This window comes from Sinocyclocheilus rhinocerous, unplaced genomic scaffold (assembly GCF_001515625.1).
Source record: "Sinocyclocheilus rhinocerous isolate Xijiao unplaced genomic scaffold, SAMN03320098_v1.1 scaffold1938, whole genome shotgun sequence".
In the NCBI taxonomy this organism is placed as follows: Eukaryota; Metazoa; Chordata; class Actinopteri; order Cypriniformes; family Cyprinidae; genus Sinocyclocheilus; species Sinocyclocheilus rhinocerous.
In genome coordinates this window covers 1464043-1485718 of record NW_015629065.1, presented here as the reverse complement: position 1 = coordinate 1485718, position 21676 = coordinate 1464043, and the positions used below count along the sequence as shown (strand labels likewise).

Here is a 21676-nt window from a genome sequence, read left to right as displayed (position 1 = left end):
TTAAACTATTTCTTGTTATGATTTTAAATCTGTATTTAACCTCGGAATGATCTCAAAGTAAAAAGAGGTGCTAAAGTCTGATTTTGTGTTAGCTGTGCTTTAAATTAAAATTTGTATAATCTTAATTCAAGTGATGAAGTATTTTGAGAAGTCTGACAGTAATCAGTGTTGAGTCCTACTGTAAGTTTGACCCTGCCTGGTTTAAATGCTTCAAAATGATTAACAGCTGAAAATATTCATTAGAATATTCAACGTAATCAAAAATAATCAAATGTAATCAGTTACATTACTTCAGTAAAGTAACTGAAATAGTTACACTACTTATTACATTTTAAATAGGATAGCTTGTAATCTGTAACCCATTACATTTCCAAAGCAACCTTCCCAACACTGTAACATACCTCGTCTACGTGTAGAGTTAGGCGGTCTCCAACCTTCAGTGTGCCGTATACTGTACCAATATGCAGCACGTACCCTCCGCGCACCTGAGTATTCTTCACGGTGAACTCCATCCTCTGAAGCAGCACAATAAAACATGACAGCACCATGAAGCATAACTAAATCAGGCAGTTCAGCATCTTTATACAACCACTCTCAGTTTCTTACATCCTCAGCAGAGTCGTTTTCTCGGAGCATGTAGCCTTCATCAAAGCTCTGGCCACCCTGCTCGGCGTAGAAAGAGGTTTTGTCGAGCAGCACTCCACACTCTTGACCTGTGGTCGCCTCATCAACAAATGCACGCTCCCTCCTGAGAGCCAGCACTGTGCCCACTGCCTGTTCAAACTCTGAGAGGGACACACAATGTCACAAGCGCGAAAACCTACGCATAATCAAACCGTAAAAATCAAGAGGAATAGCAAAGGTGTAATTCATACCATAGTTGCCGTTCTCATTTGAAGTGTACTTGTACTTGAGGCTGTCATCAGTGGCAGTGACACCTTTGTTTCTGAGCTCTTCAATGGCGTAGATGTCCAGCATGATGTGGTCCTCGTCCCCAGAGCCTTTGCCCTGAGACTTCAACTGTGGGCACAGATATTTTAATTAGACTCATTTACATTAATACAAAACACTTAAATTACTGTTACCCGTTGATATTGGATATATATTGGATTAGTATCTCGGATGATACAGGATTTTACCTATTTAACCTATTTGAACATCTAGATTAACTTCATATACATATTCAAAATTCCCTTGGAATTGATTAAAACCTATAAATATATATATATATATATATATATATATATATATATATAGCTACACATTATAATTGAAAATATGAAGTATTTTCATTTTAAGAGCTTAGATTACATTTAACAGTACTATTAAATTAGTATTTTTAATCACTGATATCGTTGCCACTGAGTTCTGCTAGTGTCCTCTGTGTGCTTTATAACTGTGAAATTATTCTGAAATTATAAATGGAAATTGCACTGTATGGAAGAATGAACATTTAAACCTGAGCAGCTTTCTTCTCATCCTCAAAGGCCTGTATGTCCACTCCCATTCCTCGTTCCTCAGCGATCAGGGCAGTGAGGTCCAGAGGAAAACCATAAGTGTCATACAGCAGCCAGGCTGTGTCACCTACACAAAACAGTGGCATTTATGGCGAAAAAATGAAACAACAGCTTTAGAATGTGGATTTAAGCATAAGGGGGGAAAAAAGGAAAATTTGAGAGAAAAATAAATCTCTTTACAATTCAGTCTCAGGCCAGATTTTGAATTATGATTATTACTTTTTCAGTTCATTATATATTAAATTATTATAATACAGTAACAATACTATAGTAATAAAACTATTGTACTGTAAAATAAATCTGTATTTAATAAATATAATTTTACTTTTCAGAACGACGGTAAACTCACAATACTAGTATTTATGTACTCTTTACATTTTTATTTTGGTGGAAAAACACAGAGAGACCTTAAAGCTTCTCTTAGATTTATAAACAATTTTCATTATAAATTTGGGAAAATGGTTGGAGATTGTTTTATTTTCAAATGCATGTTACAGATACTGATTAGGGTTCTTTGTGGTATTATGTGCTTTACCTGGTATAGTGTTGCTGTCTCCAAGACTCTGGATTTTGCGGTCCAGGATGCGGCGTCCCCTGCTAAGGGTCTTAAGGAACTGTGCCTCCTCCTCATTGATGATGTCCTTTACCATATCAGGATCCTTCCGCAGCTCTGGAAAAGCATCACCCTGTAGAGAGCAATGAACCATTAAATGGCCATCAGAGAGATATGTCTAATTAAAGAGCATCTCAATGTTTCAGCAGCTGCCACTTTAAATCACTGTCAAAGCTGCAAACAGGGAATCCTTATTCACATAAAATCAGGAGGAAAAATATAGTGTCTGAGAGGTAGAGGCCTTACCAGAGACTCAACCACCACATCTACCAAAGAGGCAAAGAAGCCCTTCTGTGCACCCAGCTTCTCGTGAGAGTATCGCACAGCACGACGCAGAATCCTCCTCAGCACATAGCTGCAACACAAAAACAGGGTCACATACACATACATTGACTAAATGCCAATTGCTCAGCATATAATAACACAATCATCTCACCCCCTGCCCGTGTTGTCAGGCCTGCCGCCATCAGACAAGGCAATGGTAATGGTGCGGGCGTGATCAGCCAGGACACGGTATGCCATGTCAATACCATCTGTGTCTTCTGCACCAACTTTTCCTGTGTATGCCCTGGCACCTGTTCCCTGAGAACCAAGAAATTATTTTTAGTAACGTGCAAAACAGTATTTAGTCAGGTTTTCTATGCTTTTCTATGATATTACCTTCTGAATGGCTTCAAAATAAGGGATGAACAGATCTGTGTCGTAGTTGGACATCTTGTTTTGTAGTACAGAGACCAAGCGCTCCAGTCCCATCCCTGTGTCAATGCTCTTCTTGGGCAGAGGCTTTAGAACTGTCTCTGATTCTCTGCATAGAGAGATCATATGCATATGCATTTAAAACAAGTCAAATTGAAAATTAAAAATGGCTGCCAAAATTAATACTGCTGAACGGTTAATTAATAATAATCTTATTGCTAAAATGTCAAGTTTTCTTGGACTAAAACTAGACTAAAATGTTGAGACTTTTAGTCAACTAAAACTTGACAAACTAAATAGGACAAGGCTGACTAAATATGATAAAAACTAACAAGGACATTTTAGCCCGGGACTAAGACTAAGACTAAAATGAAAATAGCTGACAAAATTAACACTAGTGTAAACTTAGTAAACTGTTTCCATTGTTAGCTGTAGTTAGCAAGGAGCAGTAATTTACCTGTTAAACTGGATGAACACAAGGTTCCAGATTTCAAGCACATTCGGGTCATCCATGTTGACCAGGTGGGCGGCATCTCTGCCTCCAATGCGATCATAGTGGATCTCGCTGCAGGGTCCACATGGACCGGTGTCCCCCATCTCCCAGAAATTATCTTTCATGCTCCCCGGCAGAATACGACTCTCCTCCATTCTAAGACAGAGAGAAGAGAAACAAAAAATATTTAACAATTTCACATCAATAACTTAATACACCGTGTACAGATTCTGTACTCACCCCAAGTCCAGCCAGATCTGCTTGCACTCCAGGTCAGGCTCCAGGCCTGCGTCAGCATGACCACCAAAGTAAGTCACATAGAGTCTACCAATAGGTATACCAAACTCTTTCGTCAGCAGCTCCAGTGCCATCTCGCAGGCCAGGTGCTAGAGACAGAATGAGCAAAAGAGAAATAAAGGGATGCAAAGAGAAAAGGCCAAAATTCGTTTTTCCATTTGTGACACTGTCACACAAGGGACATGTTTTAACCGCTCTATTTATTACAGTGATTTTGTGTATTATAGAGTTTTAATTGGTTTACATGTTCTTAAGTCCATTTTATGCCTCTTATCCGTTTTAGTGGGTGTGTATGTCTTTAAGAACTGTATGGTTGGCCTGTCAGGTGATTAGCCACCTGACAGGAAGCAGGAACCCCATTAAAAAGAGCAGCATGGCAAACATACTGGGAGGCCATTCACAGCTTCCACTCACACCCGGACTGTGGAGTTTCTATTCCATTGGACTTACCTTTTCGGATCACTTGCAGCAACTTGAATTGTATATACACAGGTGGACACTCACATTGGGACTCAACGACACACTAGGATTCTTGGACTGTTTTTTAGGGTATGGACAAAATCTCACATTGGGACTCAACGACACACTGGGATTCTTGGACTGTTTTTAGGGTATGGACAAAATAACTGTATTCTTTTAACAGATTGAGTTTACCTGGTTTTATAGTGTTGTTTTAAAGTCTTTTAATGTGAACCTGTAAATACACCATTCTTATTAACCGTATTTCTAGTTTGTCATTCTTTTAACACGTTTTACCTCTCACACAGAAAAGTCAGACCCCATTTCAATTTGAAATCGCTGGGCTGAGCGTTACACATTTATAATTTTAGCAGCACATAAATATAGCAAAACAAGTAGCACCAGTACTATAAAGAAAAACGCCACGATTTTACAATACATAATACTTTTCTATCCATCTCTTACTTTAAAATAATCTCCAAAGGACCAAGATCCCAACATCTCGAAGAATGTATGATGGTACACGTCTTTGCCCACATCATCAAGGTCATTGTGTTTGCCGCCGGCACGAATGCACTTCTGTGTGTTTGCAGCACGACGAAGTCTGGCCATAGGGTGGGATGGGTCGATGGTGTTCAGGAAGATGGGCTTGAACTATAAAAAACAATTAATTGTTTCCAACAAATTAGGCACTTATGTTCGCCCATTTTTGTAAGTAGGTTCAAATCTCTTTACCTGGTTCATCCCGGCATTGGCGAAGAGCAGAGTGGGGTCATCAAGCGGAACGGTGGCCGACGAGTGGACGTACTGGTGCTCATGGTGGCGAAAGAAGTCGATGAACTTCTCACGGATCTGTGCAGCAGTCAGTGAAGAGTCCATGCTGGTTGTGTTTTTCTCAGGTGACTGGAGATATATATGCAAACACACAGTGAGCCGGAAACCGGTTTCACAAAAACAGTGGGTGGAGTAAACATGCAGCTGCTTTGTACTGCTGTTAACTGATAACAATTAAAGAATCTGTTATGGACACCTGCAGCCTGTAAGAATATCACGCACACCTCACGATCACTGCATCAATACTGGGACATGCGAGGGAGGAATCTGGTCAAAGCTTGCAAATTCACCAAACAGACTAAATACTTTCTGACATGCAGGGAAATTAAGCTAAGGGGAAAACACATGACTAAATGACTTCTTTATGTGGATAAAAGGAACTTTTTGTGAATATAAACACAAAAATATAACTATGAAAATGAAAATAGCACATCAAACCATACAAAATATCTAACTTAAAATTAAATCAAATACTTGGTCTGGAATTGAGAAACCATCTTCCGCACTGAAGTAAAGCTCCTCAGCAGGTGGAGCCAGTATGCAGCAAACAAAGACATCCCTGAAGTAATTACAGCACCACTCCCATAACAACTAATCCAAAATATAAAGACATCTTTTTCCTAAGGTCAACCCATAAACACTCAAGCCATGCATGCCAAGAACTTAACTGCTTCAACATCTACAAACTGAGAGCCATAATTTCTTTGCTATAATGACGTGGACTTAAATATTGATAAACGTGATTTACAATCAATATCAGGGCTCAACCATAAGTATCAAATTTTTACTCGTCCTGTCAATGTTTTTACTGGAACCAATGGAAAAATAGCCTAATTTAAAAAAAATTCATAGAATTTTATAATGAAATTACTATTTGCAAAACGACAACAATTAAAACTCCATGATACATATAGATTCACATAAACACATCTTTCCTGAATACAGATACTGGTGTTTATAAGTTTCAACCTACTCTAAATTATGTTTCCAAGACACAAGTCATAACATTTCCTTGAATACATAATTAAATCATCAAAATTTGACAATCATCCCAAAAATAAAAACATATGATGATGCTCTCATGTCACTCCAAGATAAATCACTGTCGTTGTATTTCCTAATTCGTATGCTGGCTTGAACAAAAAGCTTCTTTTAAATGAATAAATGTAATCTAAAACTCTTGATATTTATAGATTCATATAAACACATCTTTCCTGGAAAAAATACTGACATTTACTTAATTGTTATTTATTTTACTAATATGTAAAATCACTATAATTTTTTAGCCTACTCTGTCTGAATTACGCCTCTAAGGCTAATAAAAATCATAATTAAATCATCAAAATTTGACAAGCCTCAAAGTCACACATGCATGATGAACAAACTTCCTTAGGATGAATCCCATTTATTATATTGCCTTGTTTGTAAGTTGGTTTAAATAAGAGCTTCTGCTAAATATAAATGTAGTGACAACGCAGTGCTGTCAGGTAGCACAGGGTTGTGAGGTTTGCTCTTATTTAGTAGCTTTTTATTAACATACTAATAAAACCCTCACTGAGATTAAATCTCTTAAAGGAGAGACCTGCCAAAGACTGCTGCAAAGAACACAAAAACAAGCAGTGCACACCTGGCAAATCAATAGACCATTTCAAAGGAATTGTTTTTAAAGAAATAAAGCAAAAGGAAATGCTGACAGGGATCTTCCTTAATGCTGAGCCCTGAATATAAAATTCAAACAATACAGAGTAAAACACATCTGGCAAAGCCTCCTGAAGGATCATAAAAATCAGGCACATGACAAGATGCACTAAAATTAGTGAGCAGATTAAGTCAACAGACCAAGACCTGCACACAGTGAGCTTCACCTGACAACAGAAGAAAGCTTTGGCACATAAAAAAGTGAGATGAAGAGCCATCGATAACGATGCTCTATGATCCTAGAGGAAGTAAATATGCTTTAGTGTAATAACTGCATTCTGAATAAGAACTCATTCAGAACCATATAAACGTAAATGACATGACAGTTTCCACACATATATGAAAACTGGAATCTGATTTTTGCTGCACTGCATTACCAGTGCACTGGCATAGGCCAAACCCCTATAGACCACAAGTATGATGCAAGCTTGTGCTGACTTGCACATCAACATCTCCATCCGGATTTGCATTCTATATTACATAAGTAACCCAGTCATTATGTCAAGGTAATTTACAAAGAGTGGCGGATAATTCAGCCGTTCAGATTTATTTTACACTCGCATGCTTCCCTAAGCACGAGACAAGGCTAAACTGGCAATCCAGTCATTCACTGAAACACCATTTAATTGGATTCATGTGGTCTCGTGATACAGGTCACAAAGCCATATAATAAAAATAACAACAAATAACGCGTGGACGCAAATGCAAATCTTATAAAACTTACGGGATAATATTCTTGTAACCGCTTCAGACGCCAGTCACACTACTTCCCCCACTCCGGCTGAAACCAAAAGGAGAGTAGAAGCACCGCCCACAACACACATGATTGGTTCAGGAATATTGATGTTTCAGTGTACGTAGTTTCTATTGGTTTAGGATGCTTTCGATCAAAACAAAGACGAGCTTGGATATGTCAACGGCGTAAAGGACGGAACTGGATGATGCAATGATAAAGTAACAGTGCAGTGATATATTTTTTTTTTATTATCTTTATTTTATCTTACAAATATGATTTACAATCTCCTTTGATTTTTTTCTCTCCTGGTTAATAAGCATTTCTTCTTTCAGAATCAATCAAAGCAACACCATTGCTGTAAATAATGGAACCGCCCACAACACACATGATTGGTTCAGGAATATTGATGTTTCAGTGTACGTAGTTTCTATTGGTTTAGGATGCTTTCGATCAAAACAAAGACGAGCTTGGATATGTCAACGGCGTAAAGGACGGAACTGGATGATGCAATGATAAAGTAACAGTGCAGTGATATTTTTATTTTTTATTATCTTTATTTTATCTTACAAATATGATTTACAATCTCCTTTTATTTTTTTCTCTCCTGGTTAATAAGCATTTCTTCTTTCAGAATCAATCAAAGCAACACCATTGCTGTAAATAATGGAATCTTTTTTATGTTTAAGAAAAAAATTAAGCGTGTTAACCTAAAAGTTCATTATTATTATTATTATTATTATTATTAGTAATAGTTGTAGTAGTAGAAGTAGTAGTAGCCTATACAAACGTCCAAATGGATTAAGTGGAAGAATATCATGATGCAGTGTGATGGAAGGGTAGAATTTTGCACAATATAAAAGCAAGACAAACATTTACCATAAAACAGTGCAATAAAAATGAAACAATATGTTAAACACAGTACTTTCGATTTTGTGTATTTGGTTATCAAAGTAACAGTAAGCATTTCCTCACAGCAGGTGGCGATCAAAATCTTGTTTATGCACAAACCCCACATTCTATTTCCATTAGGGACAAGCATAAGTAGAAAATAGATTATGAGTTTTAAGCCATATGATCATTCACATCACAATAATGGCACTACTATTTACATTTAATGTAGGCCTACCTGTAATAAATGTCACCTGTTCGCTGGTTAAGGTTACTCTTTAGCTATCCCTGTTAACTTTCCTTCTAAAGTCTCCAGTTGCATTTGTCAAAAGGTACAAATGCAAGGTCAAGTATCTAATAAATATCTAGCTAAACCTGAAATAAATTTTCTCTGACATTTTATTACCACTGTGATATTGCCGTTTATAGGAAATGAAGTGATAAACAACAAAATGGAGAAATACAGAAAATATATTCTGCAGTCATATTTACATGCATATTTTTAATGATTACAAAACATTTATATCAAACACAACAACATCATTACACTGAAAGTATCAACAAACACTGATTTCAAAATTATTATTAGATAAAACTTTTTTATATTTATATAATAAAAGCTACGGTGTATTCACATGGCTGGGCATTTTACATGTAGAAAAACAGCTTTCAAAGTCTGCGTGAAAGCATGCAAATATATGTCATAAAGTAATCATAAAGGAATTGTTACATACTCTTTATATAAACAAATCACAAACAAAATAAGTAACAAGCAAAACAGCTGTCATCAAGTCAATTATATAGCATTAACTGTATAATTTACAACACACTAAATGTATGGTTCTCTGAATTGTAAATGCTTGTCTAGATTTCTGTGACAGCGTTCCTATTTTGCATTTTTGTCCGAACAATAACAGTGGCTTCTCCTTTTACATCTCTCAGTATGTCTGAGTCAAAGTCGACAAGCAGTTTTCTCAGGCCAGCACGGGTGGGCTTGAAGGAGAATTTAACTGTCACAGCCTGACCAGGTTCAATCTTACCACTAGAGAAAGAGAGATATAGATGTTAACAGTCAACCAAAACTTGGATGTCTTAGATCATATCTAATGCACTTCAAGAAATGTATACTGGATACTGAGGTAGTTCACCCATAAATGACAATTTGCTGAAAATTTACTCACACTCAGTCCATCCGAGATGTAGATGAGTTTGTTTCTTCACTGGAACAGATTTTGAGAAATTTACATAACTTGCTCACCAGTGGATCCTCTGCAGTGAATAGGTGCCGTCAGAATCAGTTCAAACAGCTGATAAAAAACATCACTAAGTAATTGACATGACTCCAGTCCATGAATTAATGTTTTGTGAAGTGAAAAGCTTTTATGATGTTTTAACTTCAAACTGTTGCAAAAACAGTCCAAAACAGTTGTAAACAAATATGTGGTGGATTTTGATGCAAGAATACAACAGGGGATGGACTTTTTCACTGGAGGAAGTGTTATTATGGATTATGAACTGGTATTGTGGCAAGAATCAATGGTTTAAAGTTAAAAGTTAAAACACCTTAATGATGGATTGGTTTCTTATATAAAGCTTTTCACTTTACAAGATGTCAACTGATGGACTGGAGTCGTGTGGATTATTTGTTGATTATTGTAATGATTTTATCATCTGTTTGGACTCTTATTCTGACGGCACCCATTCACTGCAGAAAATCCAATGGTGAACGAGTGATGTAGTTCTAAATTTCTCAAATCGGTTCCAATGAAAAAACAAACTCATCTACATTTTTGATGGCCTGAGGGTGAGCTTTCTGAATTGTCTATTTTGGGGTGAACAATTCATTTAATGTCTAGTACATACTCTGTATGTTTTCTAAAACTAGTACATACTGTGTTTTTATTTCTTTTGCCTCTGTTAGTCCTGCTCCCTCCACGGTAAACACACCTCCTTGTAGACTAACAGGCAAGGGATTGGTGAAGGAGATGTGTGCTGTCAGTTTACGTGATACAATCGCTTTTTCAATAATCTGAAATGTAGAACAAATATCAGTCATTGATTAAAGGACCAAAGCCAATGACACAGTGCTAGTATTAATGGAACAGTTCATCACCTTGATATGAAGCGCTGGCATTTTCAAGGGGATGTTGATTTCTTGTAGGATGATGTTGTCTTGATCAGTGGGTTGGAGGAGGGCTGTGACCCTTATCATGTGATGTTCAGACACACATGCCCCATAATGGTCATACTGAAGTCGCAATACTTCTTTATGAGCTATAAATTGAGGCAAAGATATTTTTGAATTTATTGTAAAACAGCCTTAAAGGAGAAGTAAAATTTGTTTGCAGATGCCACTATGCGCAAAATAATTCAGTTTCCTAGTCTTACCTTTGTGAGCTGGCACTGTGAGAGAGGTTGTCTTTCTCTGGCACTCTCCGCGGTGGATACTATTGTAGGTTATTGCATTCGATGTGACTATAAGCTGTGCATCTGTGTCCTCCCTACCAGCATTATACACCTCTATGATCACATCAAAGTCTGTCCCGTGGATAGCTGGGGCATGCTTGATGAAAAGCTCGAGCTGTCCTGGGCCTTCGTTCTTTTGGCCTACTTGTCTGCCCGCCTTTTTATAAACCTCTCGCTCCTTCATTGATCCTGTGATGGGACAAAGCATTTGAATGTGATTAAATATCAGAATGTCACAATTTCAGAATCAGTCGGCATGCACAAATATAAATTGAAATCAAAATGAATCATACTAAATTTCATGATTTACATGATTTACTGTGAACATGCCTTATTGTAAACAATACACCGATGGAATGTCTTTCCTGTTTAGGCTAGCGTCACAAAGGCCTCTTATTTTCTAAACAATTATTATAATAAAATGTATAATATAATTTAAATATATAGAAGTAACATGTACAAGGTTTCAGGTACAATAGGAGACAATTAACTTCATTTAACAACAGAATGTCAAAGATCAAAATTAGTTCATCATAAAGTGGTTCAAAAAATTCAAAACAAATGAGAACATTCAACAGGTTGCTTGTTTTTACCTTCAGGATATTTGTAGTTAGCAGTAATGTCCTCTGTGAAGTCTCCATACACACTTTTAGTGCTAATGTTCCGCCCTATAACTTTACTGTTTTGGGACACCTGAATCCGTTCCCCATCTGGGTGAACAATCCAGACAACCAGATCAGCATTCACCTCAGAAAACACAAATGGGGTGTCGTATTTCAACCCCACTTCTCCCTCCTTGACCGCATTGACTGGACAAGGCCCACAGCAGAAGACTCCTATAAGAACATGGAAGAAGAAGGCAAGCTAGCTAATATTCCAGTTTTATGTAATGGGAGATAGGAGAAGTAGTTCTCTGGATGTTCTTGTTTTTATACTTCAAAGAGTAAAGCTTTACCATCACTCCTTTCTTGAGGAGTAGGGTCTAGCACCTGCCATCCATCATAACCTTCTGGGAGGTCATCACGTTTCATCCAGGACTCAACCCAACAGTGGTAATTCCTGAAAATAGAGGATGAAGATCAAGTCAGGGACTACAGAGGAAAATGTTATTGCTCTTTAATAACTCAGGAAACTTAATGGAGTTCAATTTGGTCTCAGATATTTTTCTTAAAATTGCTTAGGAGACCAAAATGAGACAACTGTTGTCATAGGCTATAGAAAGGATTTAGAGCTTATAAAAAAATTATCGTGGATATCATAACTCACCAGATAGAGTCCTTCCTGCCTTCAGACACACTTTCAAGTTGATCATTGAAATAGTAATCCACAGAAATGTTTGCATCAGTGTCATGGGCAGATGAGTAATTTGTGATGCATCTGGTTGGAATGCCAAGACAGCGGAGGACTGTTGAAAAGGCACGTTGCAGATCACGTGAATAACCAACAGGAATAATAACAGTAGTGCGCATTTCTGAATTTAGAAACACTTCATATTTTCTAAATCTTTTGCTTTCTTACCTGTACAGGCCACTCCTGTGAACACCCAGCACTGCCCATAGCGCACTTTCTGTCCTCCACCCTCACTCCAGCGCCTCAGGATGGGCACACTGCCAGTCCACCGTGTGGGCGCTACCCCATCACTGTACTCTCCATCCCAGCGGCCAGATACCACACCGCGATCATCATTAGCATTCACCTGTTAATGCAGATTTTTGTTTATGTAGAACGTATATACAGTATAAGCAGAAAGCATATATATACAATGTAAAACACTTTTTACAGATTACTTAAGTGAAAAAGTCATTATGCTTGAGCAAATATGATTATAATAACAGGGGTGGAGACAATGAATGACCATGTTGACAGATGCCTTACCATGGCAGTAATAGTCCTGCTAACATAAACAGGGCTTCCTCTGTTAGCAATGTCCATCTCTGAATTTTTCAGGGCTGCGGGTGAATTGTCCAGCACTTCAAAGCAAATATCCACTACATCTTTTTCAAACTGTTTGAAAAATAGAATCCAAAGGATATGAATATGTTTGCATTAGTACGAAATGTAGGCCTACTGAGGGGTGCAGAGGTTTTCTTAAAGGAGTATTCACAATTAGACACAGTTAAAGTTAATGTGACATGCTGCTGATCCACAGAAAATAACCACAGGAAATAATTTGGACTAAAACAAACAATAAAGTTTGTGTACAGAAGAGAACTTGAAATGGAAACAGTTGTACGTCAAAACCATAGACTGTACATAGCACATTTTTTATTTGTGAGTTGAAATTATTGTGCACATTGACATTAAATGCTGTCCTTAGGGCCTGACTTGTAGCTTAGCACTTTTAGTTCTCCCGCTTAACCAGGAGAATCATGTTTGTCCTGAAATGGGACAGTCAGTTGTTTGTAAGACAGACATTGTTGCTGAAATGTCTGACATCTACAGAGAGTGATTACCCAGCAGACAAGCCCTCTGCGGTTCTCCTGCCACTGATCTGTCACAATTCACACCCTGCCTCATCTGAATTCCATCACCATGCAACATCACCCATAAATCCTGACTGTGTGTCAGTCATCACAGGCCATGATGCTTTCTCAGAGAGGGCCCTGACCACAAGACTGTTTAAACAGACAAATTTGGATCTTGAGAACTTGGGAATGCATTTGTAGGTAACCTGTCCAAAGTTCCAAGGCACAGTGGTGATATCATCCCATGAGCCCTGGTACAAGATCCCATTTTCATTTAAAATGTACTCCTGCAGCAGTTCCTCACTGGGAAGGTACACAGAGTCATCTACAGGAAAGAAATACAATTGGCACAATTTTGTGATGAGCAATAAAATCAGCGACAATCCACCTAATTTTTAAAGTTGGGTGGATTATGATTGTCTTTCAATGTTTTATCATTCATCAACTGTAAGAAAAATCATTTTGAAAGTGATTCCAATAATATCACTCCTCAGTGTTGTTCTTGTTGTGGTGTGGACTTCCCTATTCTCATAGAATTAGAGCAATTTTAAAAATGTATGGTTATAGTTATCATTCAATTTTTTCATTTTTAGTTTGAGTAGCCCTCACGTTGTTCCTACAATGATATTTTATCATCCATGGAACCCCAAAACATAGGCTGTCAACCTCCAAAATAACATATAAGCACCATAAAACTATGGTAAAAGTCTTCAATTCAACTCTCAGTTTTCTCAGGTTATACAGCACATTTGTGTGAGAAATAAACTAAAACCTTTTGAACAGAATAAACATAGTCATGAACGAAAAATGAACGATGCCTTTAAATATTCACCTTTGCACCAAGGATTGAAAAGCAGGTAGAAGGTCTGAGACTTGGTTTGCTCCAGGATCTGCCCATCAGCTGAAAGCAGAACTACAGTCATGCTGTACAGACCCACAGGAGCATCAGCAGGGCTGTGGAGAGTCAGCATCACCTCACCCTGAGCATTACACTGACTGAACCACCATTTCCCATGATCCTGCTGTGAGTCTGACACCTTCAAGACCACCTCATTATTCTTACCTGTAACACACAAACATATGCACAGAAATTAGAGGATAAATGTGACTTTACATAATATAAATATATGTTTCCTAGTGGTGTCTTATGTTGTTGTTATGTGCATTTTAGTATTTTTGTGATTGAGTTGTTGTTGTTTTTTTTTAGAGTTGAACCAAACTCTAATCTAATAACTTCTCTTATACTCCAACTCAAGATTATTATAGTTTCAAGCCCCAGTCCAAAACCTGTAGGCCACCTGTTTATCTTCCTCCCTGTTTAACCTAACTCTCTCCATCAGGTTTACTCACCCAGGTGTAGTATGAGGTTGAGTTGGTGGTCTGGGAGCCGTGGGATGTGGTCAGTACACTGCAGTACTACAGAGAATGGCTGACCTCTGCGCACCAGCAGTCGCACCATGTCCATCTCCTCAGTGCGGTGAGAATGGTTATTCTCATAGCACTGCAGATCTATACCACTCAGTAGGGCTGGGGACAAAAGAGATTAATAAACAGTTTAAACAATCATATAATCCAAATATCCATTTAGTTTATTAAGCCTTAGTTCCCTTCACCTATAACATGTCTTTAAATGCTTTGTTACTAAATGTTGCGCGCAAGTTATTTTGGTGGCTAAATTTATGTTAATCATGGAATAGGTTCCTAGGATCATGATATGGTTGCCAATTTTCCAGCCTTGCTGACCAGTTTGTAATTTCACACTCAAAAAGTGTGTTTCATGACAAAATGCAGTGTTTAAATAAATATGGAAACAGGCTACTGACTTGTTGGTTATTTTATTTCGTCCGGTATTGGATCTCTTGTGAGGTCTGGGCTTTAGAGCCTCAGCTTGGAAAGCAATGAAGAAAGTGGTTTGATGGTAACATTAAAAGTAAATGAACACAGACTGCGCTTGTCGGAAGGAGGGACTTTGTAGAAAACGAAGCGTTTGAGAGAGGCGGGGCATAGAGGACCTACAATAATGTACAGTATTTGAAAAATAATGTGTTTTTTGAACATTAAAGCATGTCAACATATTCTGTTACACCAAATACACAAAATAATGATCTTTAAAAAAGCATAATATGACCCCTTTAAAACATTTTCTACTGTTTTGTCTTTTTGGTGAAATATTTTTTAAAAGTCATCTTCTTGTGATCTGCTGAACTGAATTGTATTATATTTGCTTATATTATCTTCAAACATACAGTGGGGTCCAAAAGTCTAAGACCACCCTAAAAGCTGGAATACACTTAACGATTTTTGCCCTGATTTACAGTCTGGAGGAGTCAATGTTATAGCTGCCAAAAGTAAAATTGAGGATTTAGATTTTTGAGGAGTTAGATTTTGGGCAGTTGGAGTTGAGGGATTTCACAGAAAATCACATAGTGAATGGTGCAGTTTTATGGACTATGATTCTATCTGGTCAGAAAATATAAAAAATGCAATGAGATGCATGTTTCTGTGTTTGTTGTGTTTGTAACAATTTGAAAGTCTGGTCATGTGTGACCCACAGTTTAGTTTATATGTTTTAAGATTTAAAATAGTTAGTTTAGTGTGTTTTAAGATGTTGTGTAGTGTATTCCAGTCTTATAACAAAGAAAAGTTATGAAAAAACATAAAATTAATGATAAATATTTAATATTTAGGATCTCATAGTCAATATTTCTTGCTTAGACTGAAAAACAAGATGTTCCTTGGCACATACATTCTCAAATCAATCTCAGAAATAAAGACACAAATATATACCTAATATACTAATATATACCTTTGAGGGACTAAAATGCAGCATAAAGATGCACCTTTTGAAAAGATACTGCTTCAGACAACTTTTGTACCTTTTTTTCTGAGAGTGATGAGATGATGCCAGACAACAGTTTTTGAGAAGGAAGAGAATATAATAAACTGCTGATGATGTGTAAAGTTTCATAGTTTGTGGTTGCAAGGGTGTAACTTGCAAAGCAAACTGAATTTGCTGAATATGTTGTCAAGTATTAAAACTCTGTTCTTTGCACAAAGCATAGAAATAATAATTGATAACAACAACATGTCTAAAGTGTATAGTAACATATTTCTATCTGATCAGCTTGGATTCTGCTCATTGCTGCTTGATGCTACATTTACTTTTAATGTTACTGTAATGCCAATTTCTTCATTGCTTTCCAAGCTGAGGCTATAAAGCTTAGACCTCACAAAGAGATTCGATACGGGACCAAATAAACTAAATAACATGGTCCGACAACAAGTCAGCAGTCTGCTTCCATGTTTATTTCAACACCTGCCCAGCATGAATCAAAACCATCAGAAGTATTACTTTAGCACTAGGACCTTTAGCATCTACTGTTTTTTGAGTACGATTAATTTAATGGAAAGGCGTAATGTATTTTGATCCATTGTAGAAAGACCACATTATTGAATTATAAGTGGTTTGGTGAGCAGATGTTTTTTTTTTTTTTTAACCTACAGTTTCATAAATAGAATGGAAATGAAAAAGTCTCGGCAGCCCTCTTGGCAAAACTCTTGACCACCAGACTGCTTTATGTAATACATTTGAGTTCACTAACACAAACAGTTTTTCAACATCTTCACAATACCTTTTGAAAACAATCTTTACAGTAATTCAGTAGCAAACAAATGCATCTTGTATTTAATATGAGAGTGTGTATATGCTAAACAGCATACCGTGTTATTGCTATCTATCATATTGATATACTTAGTTCTTTCTTTGAGCAATATTTATAAAAAAACAAATATGTTAAAGTGACTTTCTTACCATTATGGCTGGCCATCGATGGATTTAGCTTGACACTTGTTGTAAGTGATCGGTGAACCTTTGTACAATCCTGTTCTTGATGTTTGCTGTAAATTTCCGTAGTTCAGTCCAAGACAGCTGTCTTCCCTGTAATACCTTTGCTTTTAGGATCCGTTTTATAAAGAAAGACCATCCACGCCCATTGATGCCCCACCATCTCTATCGCTGACTGCCCTTCTTTCTGCACAAGACACACCCTGACTCACACATCCTCTCCGTTTCCTTTATGACCCCTGACATCACACACATACAAGGTCCTCAAGCAGTCTAAGAGGTGCTAAGTGTGTACAGTCTGTGTGTATGCAGCTCTGCCTCTGTGGAAAAAGAATCAAGGCTTGGGTATTTACTACAACCAGCGTCTGCAAAAACACGTCATTGCTGGAAACTTTGTCTCTTTTCTGTAAAGACCAGGGTCACACACAGGGGACCTTTGTTAAAAAGAGAAGTTCTGATGGTTGGGTAACACTTCCATAGTATTCCATAGATCTACTCCACCTTTATTTCCCTGACTCAAAGTCAGTTACTTTCTATTTTTAATCTTTCTGTAAGTCTCCTATTTAAGCAAAAGGGAGAAAAGACAAACCAAAAAAATACATGTTCTAGGTAACATGAATTAGACGTCAAATGAGGATGCACTTTTTCCTGTAATACAAAAATGAAACTCGGATGAGTCATAAAATGTTTTCAGAGACTTTCCTTCCGAAACTTTCTCTGAACAATTGAATGTCGAGCATGCATTGAGTAACATGCACAATATAGCAGTTTAACATATATTATCTATAATGTGTAAAGTGTAATGCACTGGTATGAAATGCCTGACGTGTCAGCTGGAGGTCAAGGGGTCAAATTGCAGAAACAACTAAAACTTCTGACATAATTTTGTGAGAAATTTCCCCACTGTTTGTGGAGTTAATTAAATTCCATTAAGCTCCCTCACTGATGATATGACAGCATTAAACTTTTAACAACTGGGAGCCACATAGATCATTAGAATTCTCTTTCCCAAAATAAAGTAATGTGTCTGCTGTATTGTCTGGAAGAACAATGATCTCTCCGGCAGTGGATTCTCACCATGATGTGACATTACTACAGTTATTTTTGACTACGCAGGCACACAAAAGGGTCTCTGTCTTGCTTATACGGTGAGAATCAACACCACCACACCTACATATAGAGAACAAATTATTTGCACATGTGTGTGACACTAAGCTGAGGAATGCTGGAACGGGTAGTTTTCAGGACAAAATGCCCACACACAGAAACAAGCACATTGAATTTCACATTGCTTTCTCATTGATTTATCATCAAACAGATTTTGTCATAAAAGTGAGAAACATACCAGTGTCTCTTTGGTTAAAAGTTATTGATAAGGAAGGAATAATAAACTGCTGATGATGTGTAAAGTTTCATAGTTTGTGGTTGCAAGGGTGTAACTTGCAAAGCAAACTGAATTTGCTGATTAAGTTGTCAAAGTATTAAAAGTCTGTTCTTTGCATAAAGCATAACAATAATAATTGACAACAATAACACATCTAAAGTGAATGGTAACACCCTTGCTGTTACATTTGCTTTTAATGTTACCGTCAACATGCCACTTTCTTCATCAATTTCAACACTGAGGCTATAAAGTTTAGACCACACAAAGAGATTTGATAGGGGACCAAACAAAATAACACGGCCCGACAACAAGTCAGCAGTCCACTTCTATATTTATTTTAACAACCCGGAGCATTTCTAACCCATCTGCCCAGAATGAAACAAAATAATCAGAAGTATTGCCACCAGGAATATTTCATTAGGACCTTTAGCATTTGATACTACAAGCACAGATTTAGTTGAATTTCACATTACTTTCTCATTGATTTATCATCAAAGAGATTGTGTCATACACATGAGAAACATACCAGTGGCTCTTTGATTAAAAGCATCTGCTATATGAATGAATATAAAAGGGAGTATAGGGAGAGGAAGGTCTAGCAGAGGTTCAGCTAACATAGGCCAGGGGCCAGTTGAACCAGCTGGACGTAAAAAAAAGTTGAGGCGTCAGCTCCTCTGGCTGGTTTTCGCTACTTCCAGCCTTCCGATAAATATTTACACCTATTGCAACAGTTAAAACAACGACCAGGCGCAACTACCTCCAGCATAGAGGACGCGCGTCCATGCGAACCATAGACTGTGATGCGAACACATATTAGATTGACTATTGAAACCAAAAACGCCATTCCCGCTTAAATGATTTAGATGGCCAATCAAATCAAAGTAGGCGGGGTTTACTGTTAACAGAACAGAAGGAGAGCGCGCGAATTCCAGTAACTGTTACGAAGCGTCAGTGGTTAAGGTCGTCACTCTTCAGCGAGGTAAGATGGAAGTAGCTAAACATTTAATATTTGACAATTGTTTTACGATAGAAACGTTAATCGACCAACAGTAATATCCAGCGAGTAGCAAACTACTCGACTTTTCCCTCAAATATGGCCGTTTTTAATTTAAATTATGGTATCACGTGATTCATTCTAACTGAACGTGACGACACATTAAACGTTTAACGTTACTTTATACTTAATACCCCCAAATGTTCATGACATGGTTACGGCCTTCCCATGCAGAGCGAAATTTAGCCAGTGTCATTTAAATGTTTACCGTAAAGGGTTTTGTTACCAGTATTCTTTAGAATGGCTTTTTTTGTGCTCAACAGAAGAAACTCATAACTTACAGGTTTGGAACAGCATGAGGGAGTAACATGATGACAGTTTTTTTAAGAAGGGTCTGGCTGCAGACATGCACGTTATATTTATATTATTTTGTCGTCATTTTATTGTTTTAAGGAGTTAAAATGGCCCTTATCAATCTTGATTGATATATTCTATCACATTATTTTGACAGTTAACGTTTTGGGCGGGTTTTTGTGAGCTTTTAGGCTGGAAATCGTCCATCCAATCTGGCAACACTGAGCGTCAGTTTTTGACGTCGTTAGCGAGATGGAAGTAACTTAGCTAAATATTTAATATTTGATAATCGACCGACAGTAATATCCAGCGAGTAAAGTTAGCAAACTACTAGACTTTTTCCTCAAATATGGCCTTTTTGAATTGAAAATGTCAAATTTACGTGATCCATCCTAACTGAATGACGACACATGAAACGTTTTGCGTTTTCGACATATTTGGCATACAAATAAGAGTGAAGTGTGCATATTTAAAATATTCTTTGCGAATAGTTCAAAATGATTACCTCCGTGCTAGAATCCTAGCTTTTCTTTCACCGTTCTATTACTTTACTTTATACCCCCCAATGTTTAAGATATGGTTACCATAGAAGATATATACCATAAATATATGGTTAACCTACAGCCTTGATGCGCCATCTTGCTTGGAAATAATTTCACAGCCAGCATCAGCGAAATTTAGCCAGGGAGTCATTTAAATCACTTTAAATTTTTTTTTATCAATACAGTGGAAGTAAATGGTTACCCTAAACGGTTTTGTTACCAGTATTCTTCAGAATGGCTTCATTTGTGATCAACAGAAGAAACTCATACAGGTTTGGAACAGCATGAGGGTGAGTAACATGATGACAGATTTTTTGTTGCATCATTTAAAGTCAATTACTTCGGTTTTACCTGAGGCTTTTGATTACAGGTAATATTGTAAATAATGTTCACTTTCTTGCACAGACCAATCGTTTCGCTTTATAAGACTTAATATATAGGCCTAGTCAGTAGCCATGGGTATTAATTAATTTTGTCTTACCTGTATATGCTTTTTTTGATTCTCAGGTGTCGGTAGCTGACCTGCCTTTTATGAATCACCAAGGACCACGGTTTCAGCTAAAAATCTTCTTAACTGTTCTACTGAAGAAAAAGTCACTTACATCTTGGATGGCCTGAGGTGAGTAAATTAACAGCAAGTTATCATTTTTGGGGGGGAACTATCCCTTTAAGACAGTGATTTGCCGCCCTCTACTGGCGGTTTTAGTTTCATATATAAAGTATTATTAAAAATATATATAACAATATATCTTATAACACTATTAATGCAGTTGTAACTGCAGTGTAAATTTATTCATGCATCAGTCTGTGTAAATAATCTAAATGCCACTTCAGGTGCAGCTTCTGTACCAATTCTACAACAATGGATTTTGTTGATACTCATTTTATTTGATTGCTATAGTGTCTTATTATTCTAATTAAATGAATACAGTTAGGAATTTGCATGGAGTGAATAATACTAAATAATAAATAGTAAATACAGGGCTTAATGTTATCCGTGCCGGATCTCCGGCGTGCAGTGTTTGGCTGCGGAAAAAAATAATCCTACATTTAAAAAAAATTGTTGATAACACTTTCGAGTCCATGAGTTCGCCTACCAATGGTATGAGAGGAGCACAGCAAACTGACATTACTAGCCAATCAGAATTTTTTGCTTTTATAAACACGAGACGCACCCTGATGAATGGAGAAGCGCGACAAAAAGCTGCGATGTCCATCTAGCGCATATTTACATAGAAAAACTAATTAAAAAGCAGCGGAGCTTTGTAAACAGCTCAGAGTAATCATGTCATCTCCATAAGAGCGATATGATTGCCAGAACCAATTTACCGGAAAGGTAAATGAAAAGGTCCTGTTCACACATGATCTCTTAATGGTGACTAACCGGTAATTTACT

The 21676-nt window shown here is 37.2% G+C and overlaps 2 protein-coding genes across 3 annotated transcripts in view; both read right to left on the bottom strand.

Moving 5' to 3' along the window:
• LOC107738729 (alanine--tRNA ligase, cytoplasmic-like) overlaps positions 1–7414 on the bottom strand; it is a 14786-nt gene extending 7372 nt beyond the window's left edge. The window contains exons 1-14 of one of the 2 annotated variants that reach the window (XM_016550554.1): positions 7332–7414; positions 6775–6846; positions 4811–4978; positions 4541–4729; positions 3560–3705; positions 3284–3475; positions 2791–2935; positions 2567–2712; positions 2377–2485; positions 2053–2203; positions 1460–1584; positions 876–1020; positions 607–785; positions 402–515 (exon numbers count right to left, since the gene is read on the bottom strand). In XM_016550554.1, coding sequence (XP_016406040.1) covers positions 402–515; positions 607–785; positions 876–1020; positions 1460–1584; positions 2053–2203; positions 2377–2485; positions 2567–2712; positions 2791–2935; positions 3284–3475; positions 3560–3705; positions 4541–4729; positions 4811–4978; positions 6775–6825 — 1860 coding nt within the window. In that variant the 5' untranslated portion in view covers positions 6826–6846; positions 7332–7414. The remainder of the gene's footprint in view (positions 1–401; positions 516–606; positions 786–875; positions 1021–1459; positions 1585–2052; positions 2204–2376; positions 2486–2566; positions 2713–2790; positions 2936–3283; positions 3476–3559; positions 3706–4540; positions 4730–4810; positions 4979–6774; positions 6847–7331) is intronic. The other variant, XM_016550555.1, reaches the window with a different exon arrangement.
• A 1681-nt stretch (positions 7415–9095) lies between these two features.
• Positions 9096–16989, bottom strand: LOC107738731 (protein-glutamine gamma-glutamyltransferase 2-like). The gene is made up of 13 exons (XM_016550556.1): positions 16974–16989; positions 14513–14689; positions 13995–14225; positions 13369–13487; positions 12573–12701; positions 12216–12393; positions 11964–12102; positions 11653–11756; positions 11291–11533; positions 10620–10886; positions 10345–10505; positions 10124–10260; positions 9096–9273 (listed from the first exon to the last, which is right to left on the bottom strand). Exons 1-13 carry the CDS (start codon positions 16987–16989, stop codon positions 9096–9098), a joined length of 2079 nt encoding a protein of 692 aa, XP_016406042.1.
• Between the last annotated feature and the right edge of the window lie 4687 nt (positions 16990–21676).